General features: G+C 43.6%; 1 protein-coding gene across 2 annotated transcripts; it reads right to left on the bottom strand.

Annotated features, from left to right (window-relative positions):
- Positions 1-5,332: 5,332 nt before the first annotated feature.
- On the bottom strand, positions 5,333-13,437 carry GPBAR1 (G protein-coupled bile acid receptor 1). 2 transcript variants are annotated; one of them, XM_083431057.1, is made up of 2 exons: positions 13,233-13,437; positions 5,333-6,629 (listed from the first exon to the last, which is right to left on the bottom strand). In XM_083431057.1, the coding sequence occupies exon 2, from the start codon at positions 6,620-6,622 to the stop codon at positions 5,582-5,584; it is 1,041 nt and encodes a 346-aa protein (XP_083287183.1). In that variant the 5' UTR covers positions 6,623-6,629; positions 13,233-13,437; the 3' UTR covers positions 5,333-5,581. The 2 variants fall into 2 exon arrangements, with proteins under 2 accessions (XP_083287183.1, XP_083287184.1); XM_083431058.1 differs by lacking the exon at positions 13,233-13,437 and adding an exon at positions 9,062-9,067.
- Between the last annotated feature and the right edge of the window lie 410 nt (positions 13,438-13,847).

Genomic DNA, 13,847 nt, shown 5'->3' with positions numbered 1-13,847 from the left:
CCAGAACACAACTCCAGTGCAAATAGGGACTTGCCTGTACTACAGTTCTCATTGTTCCTGCCTGGTGCTGATGGCAGCACAACAGCTTCTGCAGAGCCACAGGTTAGCCACTCCTCTGAGCATCTTTCTGTCACCAGGGGTCCACCACTGAGAGTATGCCTATTACTGTATGGAATAAATACTTACATAGAAGTATATTTTGTGCCTAATGAAGAATGGAACATCCAGTTCTGTTACTTTTTACTGATGATACTGAGTATATCAGTCTTTCCAATATGATGGCCTCCAGTTGGGAGTTATTGGGTTCCCAGTTAAATTGTTGGGCTCCCACCCAACTCCTATCAGCTCCAGCCAGTAGTCAAGAAAGATGGGAGTTGTAGTTCAACATCTGCAGGACTACATGTTAGGCTCCTCTGGAATATGTAATGCCTGAGTCTGTCTTAAAATAAACTGCTTGGTTTTGTTTCCCAGTATATGAATATCATGCAGCAATATTTGTTTCTGGGAATGTAAGCCACAGATTTTCTTCCTAGATATGTAAGCAGCGATTCTCATGGGAAAATGTTGGCCTTTATCTAGCAGTCCAGAACTGAGATGAACTTAGATAGTTACAAAATGACGTTGGAGGGCCAGTGCGACCTTATCTAGTTCATACACCAATCCCTCAGTGTCCAGATGGTGGTGTGGGCTCTGAGAGATGCAAGCAAAATGATCAAACCAGAGGCTTATTTCTAAGCAGACATGGTTAAGATTGCACTGTTGTTCAGAGATGCTAGCAAGACCACATCAAAGTTAGTAAAATGGTTGAATCCAGAGGATTCCTGAACTAGCAGGCTGCCTTTCTATAATGAAATGAGTCAAAAGTGAATGAAGACTCCTCCTACCTCAGCTTTCAGTGGCAGCAATGTGGAAAGACAAAGTGTGTGCTAGAAAGAGGGGTTTCTGTTCCACGGAACCACAAGTTCAGAGAAATACATTAAATTACCAGAGGTCTCAGAAAAGAGCGTTTCGTGGAACCTAGCAAATATCGTACGTTGGTTAAGTTATTAACAACAACTCTTACAAGTGGTTGTCACGTTCAGCGGTCAACACTGTGCCCCAAAATCACTGGAGAGAGAGAGAGAGAGAGAGAGAGAGAGAGAGAGAGAGAGAGCACCTGTCAAATATAACATGGGTAAGGTAAAGTGACAAGATGGGGCAACCACCATCTGGGGACTCAAAGGAGGGATTGTTTTGCTTTTAGTGGACCTTCTGGCTAGTGATCATGGGAAGTTCTTTCATACTAGATCATCCTGTTTGTCCCTCGGGATTAGCATTCCTTTCTCCAATAGGCAGCAACTCCATGGCTCTACTAGGCAGGGGTTGAAGCTGGGCCTTCTGAATAAGAAGCATGTGCTGTACCACTGAGTGGTGGCCTCTCCTCTCCTCTTTCCTAGGCATGGGAAAACGTAGCTATTTGCTTTGGTGTGACCTGCTTTGGATGCTCTCTGCTGAAACGGTTGTATTTTGAAGCTTGGCTTGCTTAGCTTATGCATGGTATAGTGTGCTATGGCCGCTGCGGAAGTGTTCTGACAGTTTCCCCACTTTTCATCATTAAGTTGTTCCAAGATTCCTACCCAGTTTAATATTAAGGAAACGGGAAGTACCATAAGGGACACAACAGGCAGGATCTCTGAATGGCGGCAATTAATGCTGATAAAGCTCAGTTTTGCCTCCCTTTCCAAGCTTCCTGAATCTTGAGGGTAGCACCGCAGTTTAAAGTGGGGCTGAGAAACCTGTGGCTGTTCATATGTTGTTGAGACTCAAAACTCCCATCAGCCACAGCTATCATGGCCGATGGCCAGGGGTGAAAGGAGGAGGAGGATGGAGGCTCCCCATCCCTGATTTAAAGTACAGGGGAGGTAAGAGACTTTTCTCCTGTTGCAAATGAGAGATCAGAGTATTATAGAGTGAGGACTGTGTGGGCGGCAGCAGAGATGAGTGGCAGACCTCTGCTGTGCTGCCCTTTCTCTGATCTCTTCCAGGAAGTGCTGCTGCTGCTGCTGCTAGCACAGCATCAGATATTATAATAAACACAGGGTAGGGGCTGTTCTTTTTCAAGCATTCCGGCCCTCTCTACATCCTCAGATCACAGAGTCATCAGGGAAGAGAAGCATCCAGCTGACCAGCTCTTCTGTCTGCTCACACTTGAAACTTAGCAGAACTTATTTGGTATTAAGTCAACGAAAAGCAGAGCTCTGACCTGGGCTGGGTAGAGCAGGGATGAATTCCTCGTGCTGCCATTTATCCTATGAGAAAACAGCAAGAGTTCCTGGAAGCGCCCGGGCTGCTGTGTCAAACTGCAGAGAAGGCAGTGCTTGCAAGCCGCCTGCCCGTACTGACTTTTCTCATTTAATACAGATGACAGTTGCTCCTGGCATGCTGCAGGGAGCCGCAGTTTATCACAGCGTGATCAGGCAAAGCTGTTGCAAGTTCAATTTACACATATCTGCAGTCGCTGTAGCTTGCGTTACATCTGCTTGACCGGCTGCCCTTTTCGTGTTGCAGCCTCCAGTCCCTTCTGATTGAAATCCCAGGCTGATGGATGAGCTGCTGTGTTTCAGTGGCACAACCGTGTCCTTGGAGCGTTTCAGGAAGCTGTGAGAGATTAACTTGAACATTTTGCATCACAGGGTGTGACTGCTGCCCCTTTCCTGGGGACAGTGTGCTTCCTAATGGAATATTTACGAGCTCTCATCCATCACATTGCGGAGAGCAGGGGATGATCATGAGCCATCAAACCCCATCTGTGAGGGTGGAATGGCTAGCTAATCCTCTTTCGAGCAAACACAGTGGCAGATGCTGCTATCGATACAGCCCACTTGGCGGTCAGCAAACATTGGTAGGGGGAACTCCCTGGGATGTGGTGAGAGAAGAGGCACCACCGGACTCTGTTTGTTCTGTCAGCATGGGCGAAACACCCAGGTTGGTGCCCAAGTAGGATAGTGTCATGGTGGGTGATCTAATTATATATACAGATTTATCAGGTTTCACTGGTATACCAACTGCAACCGTTTCTGGATAGGGATAGGTTGGCCACGGTGACCTGTGCACTGACAACGTCAAGAATGGATTACAGTAATGTACTCTATTTGGGGCAGCTCCAACTGGTGCAGAATGCAGCCCCTCCTAGTGTCCCTGAAGTGCCCGGGCCCAGTATACCTGAAGGAGCGTCTCCACCCCCATCGTTCAGCCCAGACACCGAGGTCCAGCTCCAAGGGCCTTCTGCTGGTTTCTTCACAGAGAGATGTGAGGTTACAGGGAACCAGGTAGAGGGCCTTCTAGGTAGTGACGCCTGCCCTGTGGAACACCCTCCCATCATATGTCAAGGAAATAAACAACTGTCTGACTTTTAGAAGACATCTGAAGGCAGCCTTGTTTAGGGAAGTTTTTAATGTTTGAAGTTTTATTCTGTTTTTAATCTGTTGGGAGCTGCTCACAGTAGCTAAGGAAACCCAGCCGGATGGATGGGGTATGAATAATAAATTATCATCATCATCATCATCCCTATTTTCCAAGGACAGTCCTGGATTTACAGAAGTCATCCTGGTTTCTGCTTTGATCCTGGAATGTCCCACATTTCCTTAGGACATCCCTATTTTCATTGGATAGATGTGGGAGGATATGAGAATACCGTGGTTAGGTTACTGACTGAAGCTTCTTGCTGCATGCATGTAACACCCCTCTTGAAGTAACCACACTTGCTGCCAATCTGGTCCCAAGTCAATTTTCCTCTGTTGACATATAAAGCTACAACCAACTTGGGAGCTGGTAACCTGGGAAAAAATGCTTCTTTTAAATAAACCTGCCCATTCAGTTAGATCTTCAAAGGAGGACTTCCTGGCTGGGCCATTAAGTGCATTAATCCACCTTGTGGTAACCCCGCATAGTGCCTTGGCTGTGGTGGTGCCTGCTTTGTGGAAAAGCCTCCTCTGAAATATGGCAAGCACCTACACTAATGTGATTTTGCCATCTGTTAAAAACGCATCTATTCAACCAGGCATTTTCTCAATTGTAGCTATTTCTTCCTACTGTATTTGTATACTGCATCTTACTTTGATGTAATTTTATCAAAAGGTTTTATATTAATACTGTACACTGCCTTGGAATTTTGTTTTAAATGAAGTGCATTATAAAAATGTTTTAAAATAAATAGCATAAATGCAGTTTAATCAGCCATCTTTAATGTGGTAACCCATATTTAAAAACATATAAAGTAAATCATGGCAAGTCAGTAGAAAAATCCCAAAGGTATAACCCAGTGGTTCCCAGCCTTTATGACTATGAGGACCCCCATTTAACCTCAAAAAATACCCCCACGTGCTAATTGCTGTAATTTTAGGCTGTGTTAATTGAGAAAACACAATAACAAAAAACTATTTTGAACTCAGTAAGGCTTTGCAATGAAGTGTTAAAAAACCTTAATTTTCATTAATTGTAACTGTCATCATCATCATCATTATTAAAGCATCCTACTGAAGAACTGAATATAGTTTTCCAGGTGTGGTGCAGTTTGAAAGCTAGTGCTTATACTGTCTTCTAAATGTGGGTACCTGTGAGACAGAAATATTTGCTGCATTATTCTCCAAGTGGTACAACAGACCCACCTCTTTCTCCTCTGCCAATGGGCAGGATGGGGTGGGGAGCAGCTATCTCACAAGGGGTACAGACCAAATACAGATACTGTAAGGAAACACTCTTGAGGGATCAAGCCAATCTATCTGATATTAGGGTGGCATGAATGACCAACCAACACAAAAACGATTATTCATGGGAAATTCCCAGTCCAGTCAGAGAATCCAAACAGGGATAGAAAAGTAACTTTCTCATACTATTTGGTACCATTGGTCCATGCTTACTCCTGACAGGTCTCTCCAGTGTCTGACTATGATGCTTCTGGCTGCTGAAAGTAAGTGGGTTATGAGTTCTTTGTGGTGTAAGTGGGCATTATTGTCTTGGAAGGTGTTTAGTAAGGCCAATTCTGGGGTGGTTTCTAATACTTGCTTGGTTATTTTACTTATTTCTCGTATGGTTGTCCCACCCACCCCACTCACACATGAAAACAAAGACCACCGCAGCCAACCAAAAATGAATAACCACACCCTAGGCCAACCTCAACCTCTCTCACCACCAAAGGAACGCAAGTGAACAGCAAAGAACCTCCACAAGCAACGCTGACACCAAACCCTACATATAGTAAGTAAAATAGAAACATTGCTACCCCATCTCACCCCCACCCATCTCCCCCCCTCCACCTCTTTCCCACTTTTCTTCCTAATGTCTCAACAAATGAAACTGATTTGTAAAAATGTTACATGGAAAAAAAATACGAGAGAGAGACATTGCACACACTTTTGTAAATCAAGAAAATCTTTAATAAAAAAGAAAGAAAAAAGTAACTTTCTTTCCTCTAAGCAACAGGAGCACAGGGTGACTTATTGATTATGACCAGGGCCCATTTCCAAGATCTGTCTAGATATACAATCTTACTCAGAGTGTGGTTTTGCTTACTTCTAGTGACAATTTGCTACCTCCGAAGGTATCAGCCTGGTGCCCCATTGAGGTCTGCCTCTGCAGGGCAATGATGACCATGTGGCAAGTGGGACTTTGCTTTGGCTTTCCTTTCCTTGTGCCCCTGTCTTTGACAACAGCCCCCACAGCATTTGGTGGCCATGTCTGTCCAAAATTGTGTGTACTGTCTGTTGCCAAGGCTGAGGATGACAGGCAGTACAGCTGCGCTGCTGGTGCCTATGCAGGTGACGATAGGAATAATGAGAGGGTGGATGTTATGATTATGATCTATAGACAGCAGTGAGATATTCAGGCAAACAATATAGGGCACCCAGCAGGCCACGAAGATGAAGGAGACACTAGCGATCTTCTTAGCATTCCTCAGTTCCAGTTGCTGCTCCAGCTCTGAAGGGGGCTGGCCTTGGTTCACTGAATGAAGGAGTCTTGTGATGTCCTTAAGCTGCCTTCGGGATGTGCACAGCACCTGGATGCACATGAAGCCCATGGCAAGGATGGATGGAATGAGGAAGCCATAGGTCTCTAGATAGAGGTAAGGAATAGGGAAGACCAGACCAAAGGAACAGTTGGCATGGGGCCGCCACTGGTTCCAAGCCAGTGGGAGGCATGCAAAGATCAAAGGAGCTGTCCAGGCTACGAATATGTAAAAACCAGGCCAGCGATACACCCAGGACTGGTGGTAATGCAGTGAGTGGATGATGAACACATACTTAACATAGTGCACCACCAGCAGGTTGGCTAAGAAAGCAAGGAAGATGAAGTTAGGTGCCACATAGTTGAAGAAGCAGAGGTGGTAGTTTAAATCCTTCGTTGAGGACAGCTCAGGAATATTGGGAAGGAATAAGCCGGCCAGAAGATCAGCAAAGAGTAGGCTCAGGAAGAACCAGTTGGTGGTGTTGCGGAGTCTACGGTTGAAGAGGATCCCAAGGATGAGGAAGATGTTGGCCAAAACAATGAAGGCTGACAGGGGCCTTGAGAGCCAGATGATGATATTTTGTGCCATAGTTTCTGTGTCTCTAGTGAGGACTCCCCTATCCTCTGCACCTTCCGACATTGACTTCCTAATGGAAATGAGAAAACACCCCATGTTATTATTCAGCAAAGCCAGAAGGTTAGCTTGGCAAACTACATTTCACTTCCAAACCACTGTGGCCTGATGATCGTCTTCCAAAGCAACTACTCTATTCTGAACTTAAAAATGATAAGCGTAATACTGGTGGTCAACAAAAGACGTTCAAAGACACTCTCAAGGCAAATCTTAAAAATGTAGTATGAACAGTGAAAACTGGGAAACACTGGCTTGCGAGCACTCCAGTTGAGGAACAGCCTTTATCAAAGGTGTCATGGACTTTGAAGAAGCACAAACTCAAGATGAAAGGGAGAAACGTGCTAAGAGGAAAGCACGCTTGGCAAACCCTTACTGTGATCAACTCCTGCCCGAAAACCTATGTCCCCGCTGTGGAAGGACATGTGGGTCCAGAATTGGCCTCCACATTCACTTACGGTCTTACTTTTAAAACTGTGTATATGAAAGACAATCTTACTTGGCTACGAGTGATCGCTGAAGAAGAAGAAATATTTCACTGACATGATTATATTTAGTTATTAAAAAATCAATCCCACATTGAGGAGTTGTTCCAAATAAATAAAACAAAGCAATAATTCAGCATAAAAATTAGCAACACCACATCTTGTTTAAGTGTGTCTTATACAGCACAATTATACTGAATCTATTTAAAAAAAACCATAATTGCTACTGTGTCAATAGGGCAAAAATTCTGATATTATTGTTGTATTATTTATTGGCTTTATTTGCCACTTTCCCCCAAAAAATGTAACTCAGAGCAATTTACCAGAAAAAATAACACGTACATTAAAGCCAACATAGAACTAAAACACAGTGAAAACTAAAAGCACATTCATATTTTAAAAAGGCAGGACTAAAACATCCCATACATTGAATTCATCAAAAAAAGTTTATGGCAAGGGTGCGGAATAGCTAGCTGGGCTGGCCCCTAAATATTTAACATTTAGCCTTGGGCAGAAACCCTGAACTTGGCCATGATTGTGCCCCTGCAGGTCATGGTGAAACTCAGAAAGGCAGTGCTCTTAATTCTTCCTTCCTCAGGACAGGTAATTATTAACATCCCACCCCCTTCCTATCCTACCTTCCTTATAGTTCCCTAGACTTGCTACCTCTGAACTGGGATTAGTTACCCCTAGATATAAATAAGTAATAAACAGTGATATTAGTTTAGACTGTCATTTGATAGTTCTTGCTCAGTCCCCCAAATAAGCAAGACAAGACTGGTCTTTTTTTTTTTTTTTTAAAGTACGTAATCATGTCTGTTGCAATAGCATTTGTCTTGTCTGATAATTTCCAGTAAAGATCCCTAAAAGCGATATTTCTGCAGATCTATAGACACGTAAGCAGATCTGGTAACAGAATTAAAACCAGATGCTTCATTTTTTTAAGAAGAAAAAAAGTGAAGAAATATTTTACACCAGTTGGACCAGGCAACCAAGGAAGGGTAAGCTTGTCCAAAATTCCCATTCTCAGAATGCATGTCAAATGTTAGCAGTCTTTACAAAGAGCCCCCAAGTGTTTTGCAGTTAGGCTTCAGTTACAAAATGAGTAAGAGAGAGACTTCAGTCACTGAGATCCACACCCCTGAAATCTCTTGTGAACTCCATGGTCCTTTTGACCACCTTTCAAACCTAAATGCCCAGAGACATTTTTATTTGGCTCATGACATATCCTTTTGGGAAATGCTCAGAGACTGTCCAGCCATAAGATCATGGAATCTTATAAGTTAAGCTGTTGTCTTAGTAGATGAAATCATTTCCCAACTCTGAGCAGTGCAGGTGGCAGGGATGGCTCAAGATAGTTCGTTGCCTATGGCAGTGCAGTAACCTTCCACCTCAGATCATGGGGCATAGTACCCATGGCTGGTCAAGTTATTTTGACACCTGAGGCAGATAAATCCCACAAACACTCCTCCTTGACAGGAAAAATGCAACAATCATAAATTCAATAATTAACAACTTGATACCCTTTCACGACACCCGAAATCTTCTACCTGAGGCATTCGTATTCTGCCTAATGGTAGGGCCCTGGAAGCCACAGATTAGGTGCTAAGGAGCAACTGGGGTCACACATCTGCATCATACATTTAAAGCACTATTATACCACTTTAAGAGTCATGGCTTCCTCCAAAGAATCATGGGAATAATAGTTTGCAAAGGATACTGAGATTTGTTATGAGACCCCCTATTTGACTCACAGAGCTACAATTTGCACAGAGGTTTTTCAATAAATCCCTCTTTCCAGGGATTTGTGGGGAGGTGGGTTATTTTACTCACATGTGGTGGAGCTGTAAAAAAAGTTCCTCGATTTTGGGACTTGGTTAGAAATTTCTAACGTATTGATTGGCTACCTCTTGGTAGCAGTGAAGACCGATAGCTGGCTATTGGAAGGACCTGAAAGGCTTACCGTGAAACAGTGGTATACGAAAGCATAGACTAGGGTTTTGGTTGAGAAATTGACTCATTGTTTATGAACAGCTAGAGACCGGAAGGAAAAAGGACTTTTGCAACAGAGTGGCAGAGTTTCATGACCTTTGCAAATAAGGAAGAGACCGGCTGGCCTGTGCCATCAGTATTCTGGAATATCTGGCTTGTACAATTTTTAAATTCGGTAATGTCTTGGTGCTTATATTGCTTAGCTTGCGGGATGAACAATACTTACCTTGGCATTTGTTGTGTGCTTTTGCCTGACGGAGAATTTGGATTTTTGTTGTAAGCCGAATACAGTGGAAGCTCGGGTTGCGGATGTAATCCGTGACAGAGGCACGTCCGCAACCCGCAGCGTTCGTAACCTGCAGTGTTGCGCCTGCGCACAATTTGGACATTGCGTGACACAATTTGGCGCTTCTTTGCATGCACAAAGCATGATTGGCAAAACCTGGAAGTAACCCTTTCTGGTACTTCCGGGTTTCCCGCGGTCCATAACCTGAAAACGCATAACCCAAAGCATCTGTAACCCAAGGTACCACTGTAAGAATAATAATAGGGTTTTTAATGTTTTTAATGTGGATGTAGCCTAGGAAAAACAGTTGAGGAGGAAGACCATCATGAAGTTGTTTGGCAAAGCTTTTGAGGGCCGGGATAAATACGCGTGGCATTACCTCATGTTGCAGCTACTCTGCAGTCAAGAGCCACTAAAAGAACCAGTGGTGTTATTTTAAGACACTCATAAAGAAGAGGCAACAGGCTTTTTAGAGGGAGACTCCTACCATCTGGCTGCGTTTAAGAGAGTCAATTAAGCTATTCGAGTGACATAATTGCCAGCGGAAATCATCCCTGCTGAGGCCCTGCCGTCTTTCTCGAAAGGCTGAAAACAAAGTGGAACAAAATGAGGAAAGAATCATTTGACAGGGTGGTTTGAAGGGGCTTTAAGAGCGACCAGCTTAAGAAGCAAAGAAAAGCCTACCCATGCAATGATACCCTGCACAAAGGGTTAATCTGTTATGCTGTTAGTTGCATTTGCCAAATGACTATCAGCTCAATAAGACTTCCCTTCCTCCCAATTGAAATTAGATTCATTTTTGCACCCCAAAAGATTTACTTCCACTGTGGCCTGGTTCACACGCAACACTAAGCCAAGCCATGGTTTAGTGGTCATGGAGATGAGATTGTGGTGTTTTGTCCCTCCCCAGTTGTTTTGCTACTGAGCCATGGTTTGGCTTAGTGTGGCATCCAAGCCCTGGCTCATGGTTTGCTCACAACTCAGCACAGTGCAGGAGCAAAACCTCAGCGGAGGAGCAAAACATTCTCATTGCTCATTCAGACTAAACCATTATTTGGCATAGAGTTATGTCCAGATGAGGACTGTGTGTGAGAGTGAACCAGAGGTGCTGTGGGGAAAATTCAACCCACACACATGCTTTTTTTGTGTGTGGGTTGAATTTTGCCTCATCAGGCAATTTCCATACTGCTTAATCCTCAAAACATCTAAATGGTTTACATAAAATATAAGATATATGATAAAATTGCCAATAAAATAAGATGTTTTAAAAAATTCAACACAATACTAGTATTTTTAAATAAAATTACATACTGCATTAAAATGCAGGTCAGATTTGCCTGTCTAGGTAGGTTTGCTTAAACAAAAACACTTAGCTGGTGCCAAAAACAGTACACTGATACCTCGGGTTACAAACACTTCAGGTTACAGACTCCACTAACCCGGAAGTAGTACCTTGGGTTAAGAACTTTACCTCAGGATGAGAAAAAGAAATGTCATGCTGGTGGTGCGGCGGCAGCAGGAGGCCCATTAGCTAAAGTGGTACCCCAGGTTAAGAAAGGTTTCAGGTTAAGAACGGACCTCCAGAACAAATTAAGTTCGTAACCAGAGGTACCTCTGTACAGCAAAGGCATCTGCCTAATATCAATAGGCAGGGAGTCCCCCCCACCATGCTTCTGATACTGAAGCATGGGTCTATATGTATCTATAACTGAGAATATATATTACTGAGAACATATGCAAAGTGTCTTTTCTTTGAATAATAACAGGGCTTTAGCAGTGGAAATGGGAAAGGCGAGGTACTTGCCAGGAAAGGGGGGCATCCTGATTGCACTGTCTATTTAAATGATAAAAATAATTATTAAGCCTTAGGCCTCTATGGGAGCCGTTGTTCTGCTTGAATAGAGGCAAGATTCAGAGCAGTGAATCATCTAGAGAAGCAATAAGCAGCCTCTTCTGTTGGTGGGCATTTTGGAGCTCATAGGGGCATTTCATTTCCTTCAATATATCAACAGTAATTTGTGTTGTTGAGCTTCACACATGGTCTGGGAATTACCATGTGAAATATTTCCTGCCTGGTATTTTGCTGTGCATGATTCAGCAGAAATCATTTTGTGAATGGGATCAACATGCTAATCTGCCAGTAGATGTGCTCACGTACAATAAGTATTAATAATAATTAGTACAGTGCCCAAGCCTTATTCATATGTCAGTCAGCAGCTGCATGCAATGGACAAGAGTATTCTAAAGCAGTCAGGGGAAGAGGCATGAGAGAAAGAAGGATGAGAGGAAAGGATTTAGAAATAAGTTCAATATTAACTTATTAAAAATGGAAATGATGAAGATTAATGATGGGATGCATGCTGAGCTGAGAGAGAAGGCAGGCAACATTTTTATTTTTATACAGATACGATTGCAAGGGCTGGCCCCAGAAGCAGTACCGATTAACCTGCAAACAAGTCACTAACAGGGATGACCCTAGCGAAAAAACAAAAATGAACTGTAGCATAGAGATGGGGAGCCTGTTGCCTTCCAGACGCTGAACACATCCAATGGTCAGGAATGATGGGAGTTGTAGGAGAGAGCAGGAGACAGCAAACAGTGAGCAATGTGTGGATCTTATTGGAACAGCCTGATTCTCCAGTCTCATTTAAGGGCAGCATTTTTCATGTAATAATGATCCATTTTTTTAAAAAAACAACAACCCAGCAAGCAAATTTTGCTTGCGAAATATTTTAAGGAACTCTGGATTTAATTTTTTTTGCTTTCAGTTTCAATGGGACTTACCCTCAGCCAAGTGTCCCTACCTCCAGTCTTAAGGACACTGCTCTGCTCACTCCCAGTTCTCAGCATCTGTCAGTGCTCTATAGCCATGGAGTCATAGTGTGACTGCATAGTGAGCCTCTGTGGAATATGAGCGCTACTCCCAGAATCGAGACCTTTGGTAACCCTTAGAATCCTTTATTGCTAATGGGGAAACAATGTGGTCTGTGCTCCAGCATGAATGAGTCGCTCCTGGGTAAGGAGGATAAATTTCATTCATTAGCATTTAAAAGCGAACCTGCCCAGTGCTGGATTGAACCCTGTGGCCCCTAGGCAGTTGAGATCTTGCGGGCCCCCACTCTAGTGGGATAACATTGAACCAAGAAAGCATGATTGTAATTTTCTTTCAAGAACAAATCAATATTATTTTGATCTGTTGTCGCAGGACCCCTAAAAGGCATGGGGCCCATAGGCTGCTGCCTACTCTTCCTATCTGGTAATCTGGCACTGAAGCTGCCTAATTCAAGTTTTCAAAAAAGAAAAAAAGTAAAAAAAAGTGCGTGAACTGAGACACAGACACCCTTCAAAATTCACACCTGTCTGAAATTTGCAGTGCTGCTTTCCAGCCACTTTATATATAACAATGCATTTACTGTACCAGGGTAAATACATATAAATGCATCTATCAGTGAAAATAGCATTTTAAAATGCATTATATTAGGCAAAATTTCTTTGTGAAGCATGTATGGTATACAAAACTGCATATTAGGAAAAAGTTGCACTAAAATCCTGGTGAATTTTCATGAAGACTTTTAAAAACTAACAGACAGACAACTTGCCAACTGATGTGGTAATGTGGAGAACTGAATTTAAGATTGGAAAAATGAGAAACCAAAATAGACATAGCCATCCTTTCCCCTGGGTAGGTTTACTGTGAGTTCCTCTCCATGAACTTGTGACCTTGTGCGAATGGATTCAGCTGAGTAATGCAGCCCAGTGACTGGCAAGTGGCCTGGGTTCCTTCCTTCCTTCCTTCCCTTCTTCCCACCCTCCTAATCAAGGTGAAATATCAAGGGCCAGACAGGCACAAACTAACCTGGAGGTTTATCAGCCTTCCCTGGGCAGAGCTCCTGTTGACACCAGTTCCCAATGCAGACCCAACCATGTGGTGATGAGAGCGAGGACTTGTCAGGTGCTTCTTCGATACCTTGCTCTGCTCGAGGGCTGGCCCATCTTCAGCTGCTATCAGATAGTAGCGTATCTTGGACCATCTTTGACCGAAAAGGGAACTGAGAAAGCAGGCGTGGATTGGGGGAGAAGAGGAGCTGGAAACCACAGTGAAAGGCTGTTTCCCTCCTCCAGATTGTATAGTCACACCCCTTGTTAGCTGCTAGCAAATTGCAGGCCTGTAGAGGGTCTGATTGCTTAGAGGCTCATCTGCCTCCTAGTGGTTCTGAGCTAGCCTATGGTGCAAAGATAGCCCTGGAGGCTTGCAGTAAATTAGGGACACAGTCAGCAAAAAGCTGAAGTCCTGCAGATTCTCCTAAAGTGCTTTGGCTTTCACACAGGAGGGCAACCAAACAGGACTTATCTAACCCAGGGGCTCAGTCCAAAAGCGTCCTATTTTTCTTAATGCAAAAACTCAGCTCCCGAGCACATGGATTGGGCTTGCAGGACAGCCTTGCAATGGTTATGCTCACATGGAATCATA

This window comes from Podarcis tiliguerta (assembly GCF_965153285.1).
Source record: "Podarcis tiliguerta genome assembly, chromosome: 1".
Taxonomy (NCBI): domain Eukaryota; kingdom Metazoa; phylum Chordata; class Lepidosauria; order Squamata; family Lacertidae; genus Podarcis; species Podarcis tiliguerta.
This window is presented reverse-complemented; position numbering and strand designations above follow the sequence as displayed.

Excerpts from the sequence above, each read along its gene's own strand:
- GPBAR1 (XM_083431057.1), bottom strand. The coding sequence starts at position 6,622 with ATGTCGGAAGGTGCAGAGGATAGGGGAGTCCTCACTAGAGACACAGAA.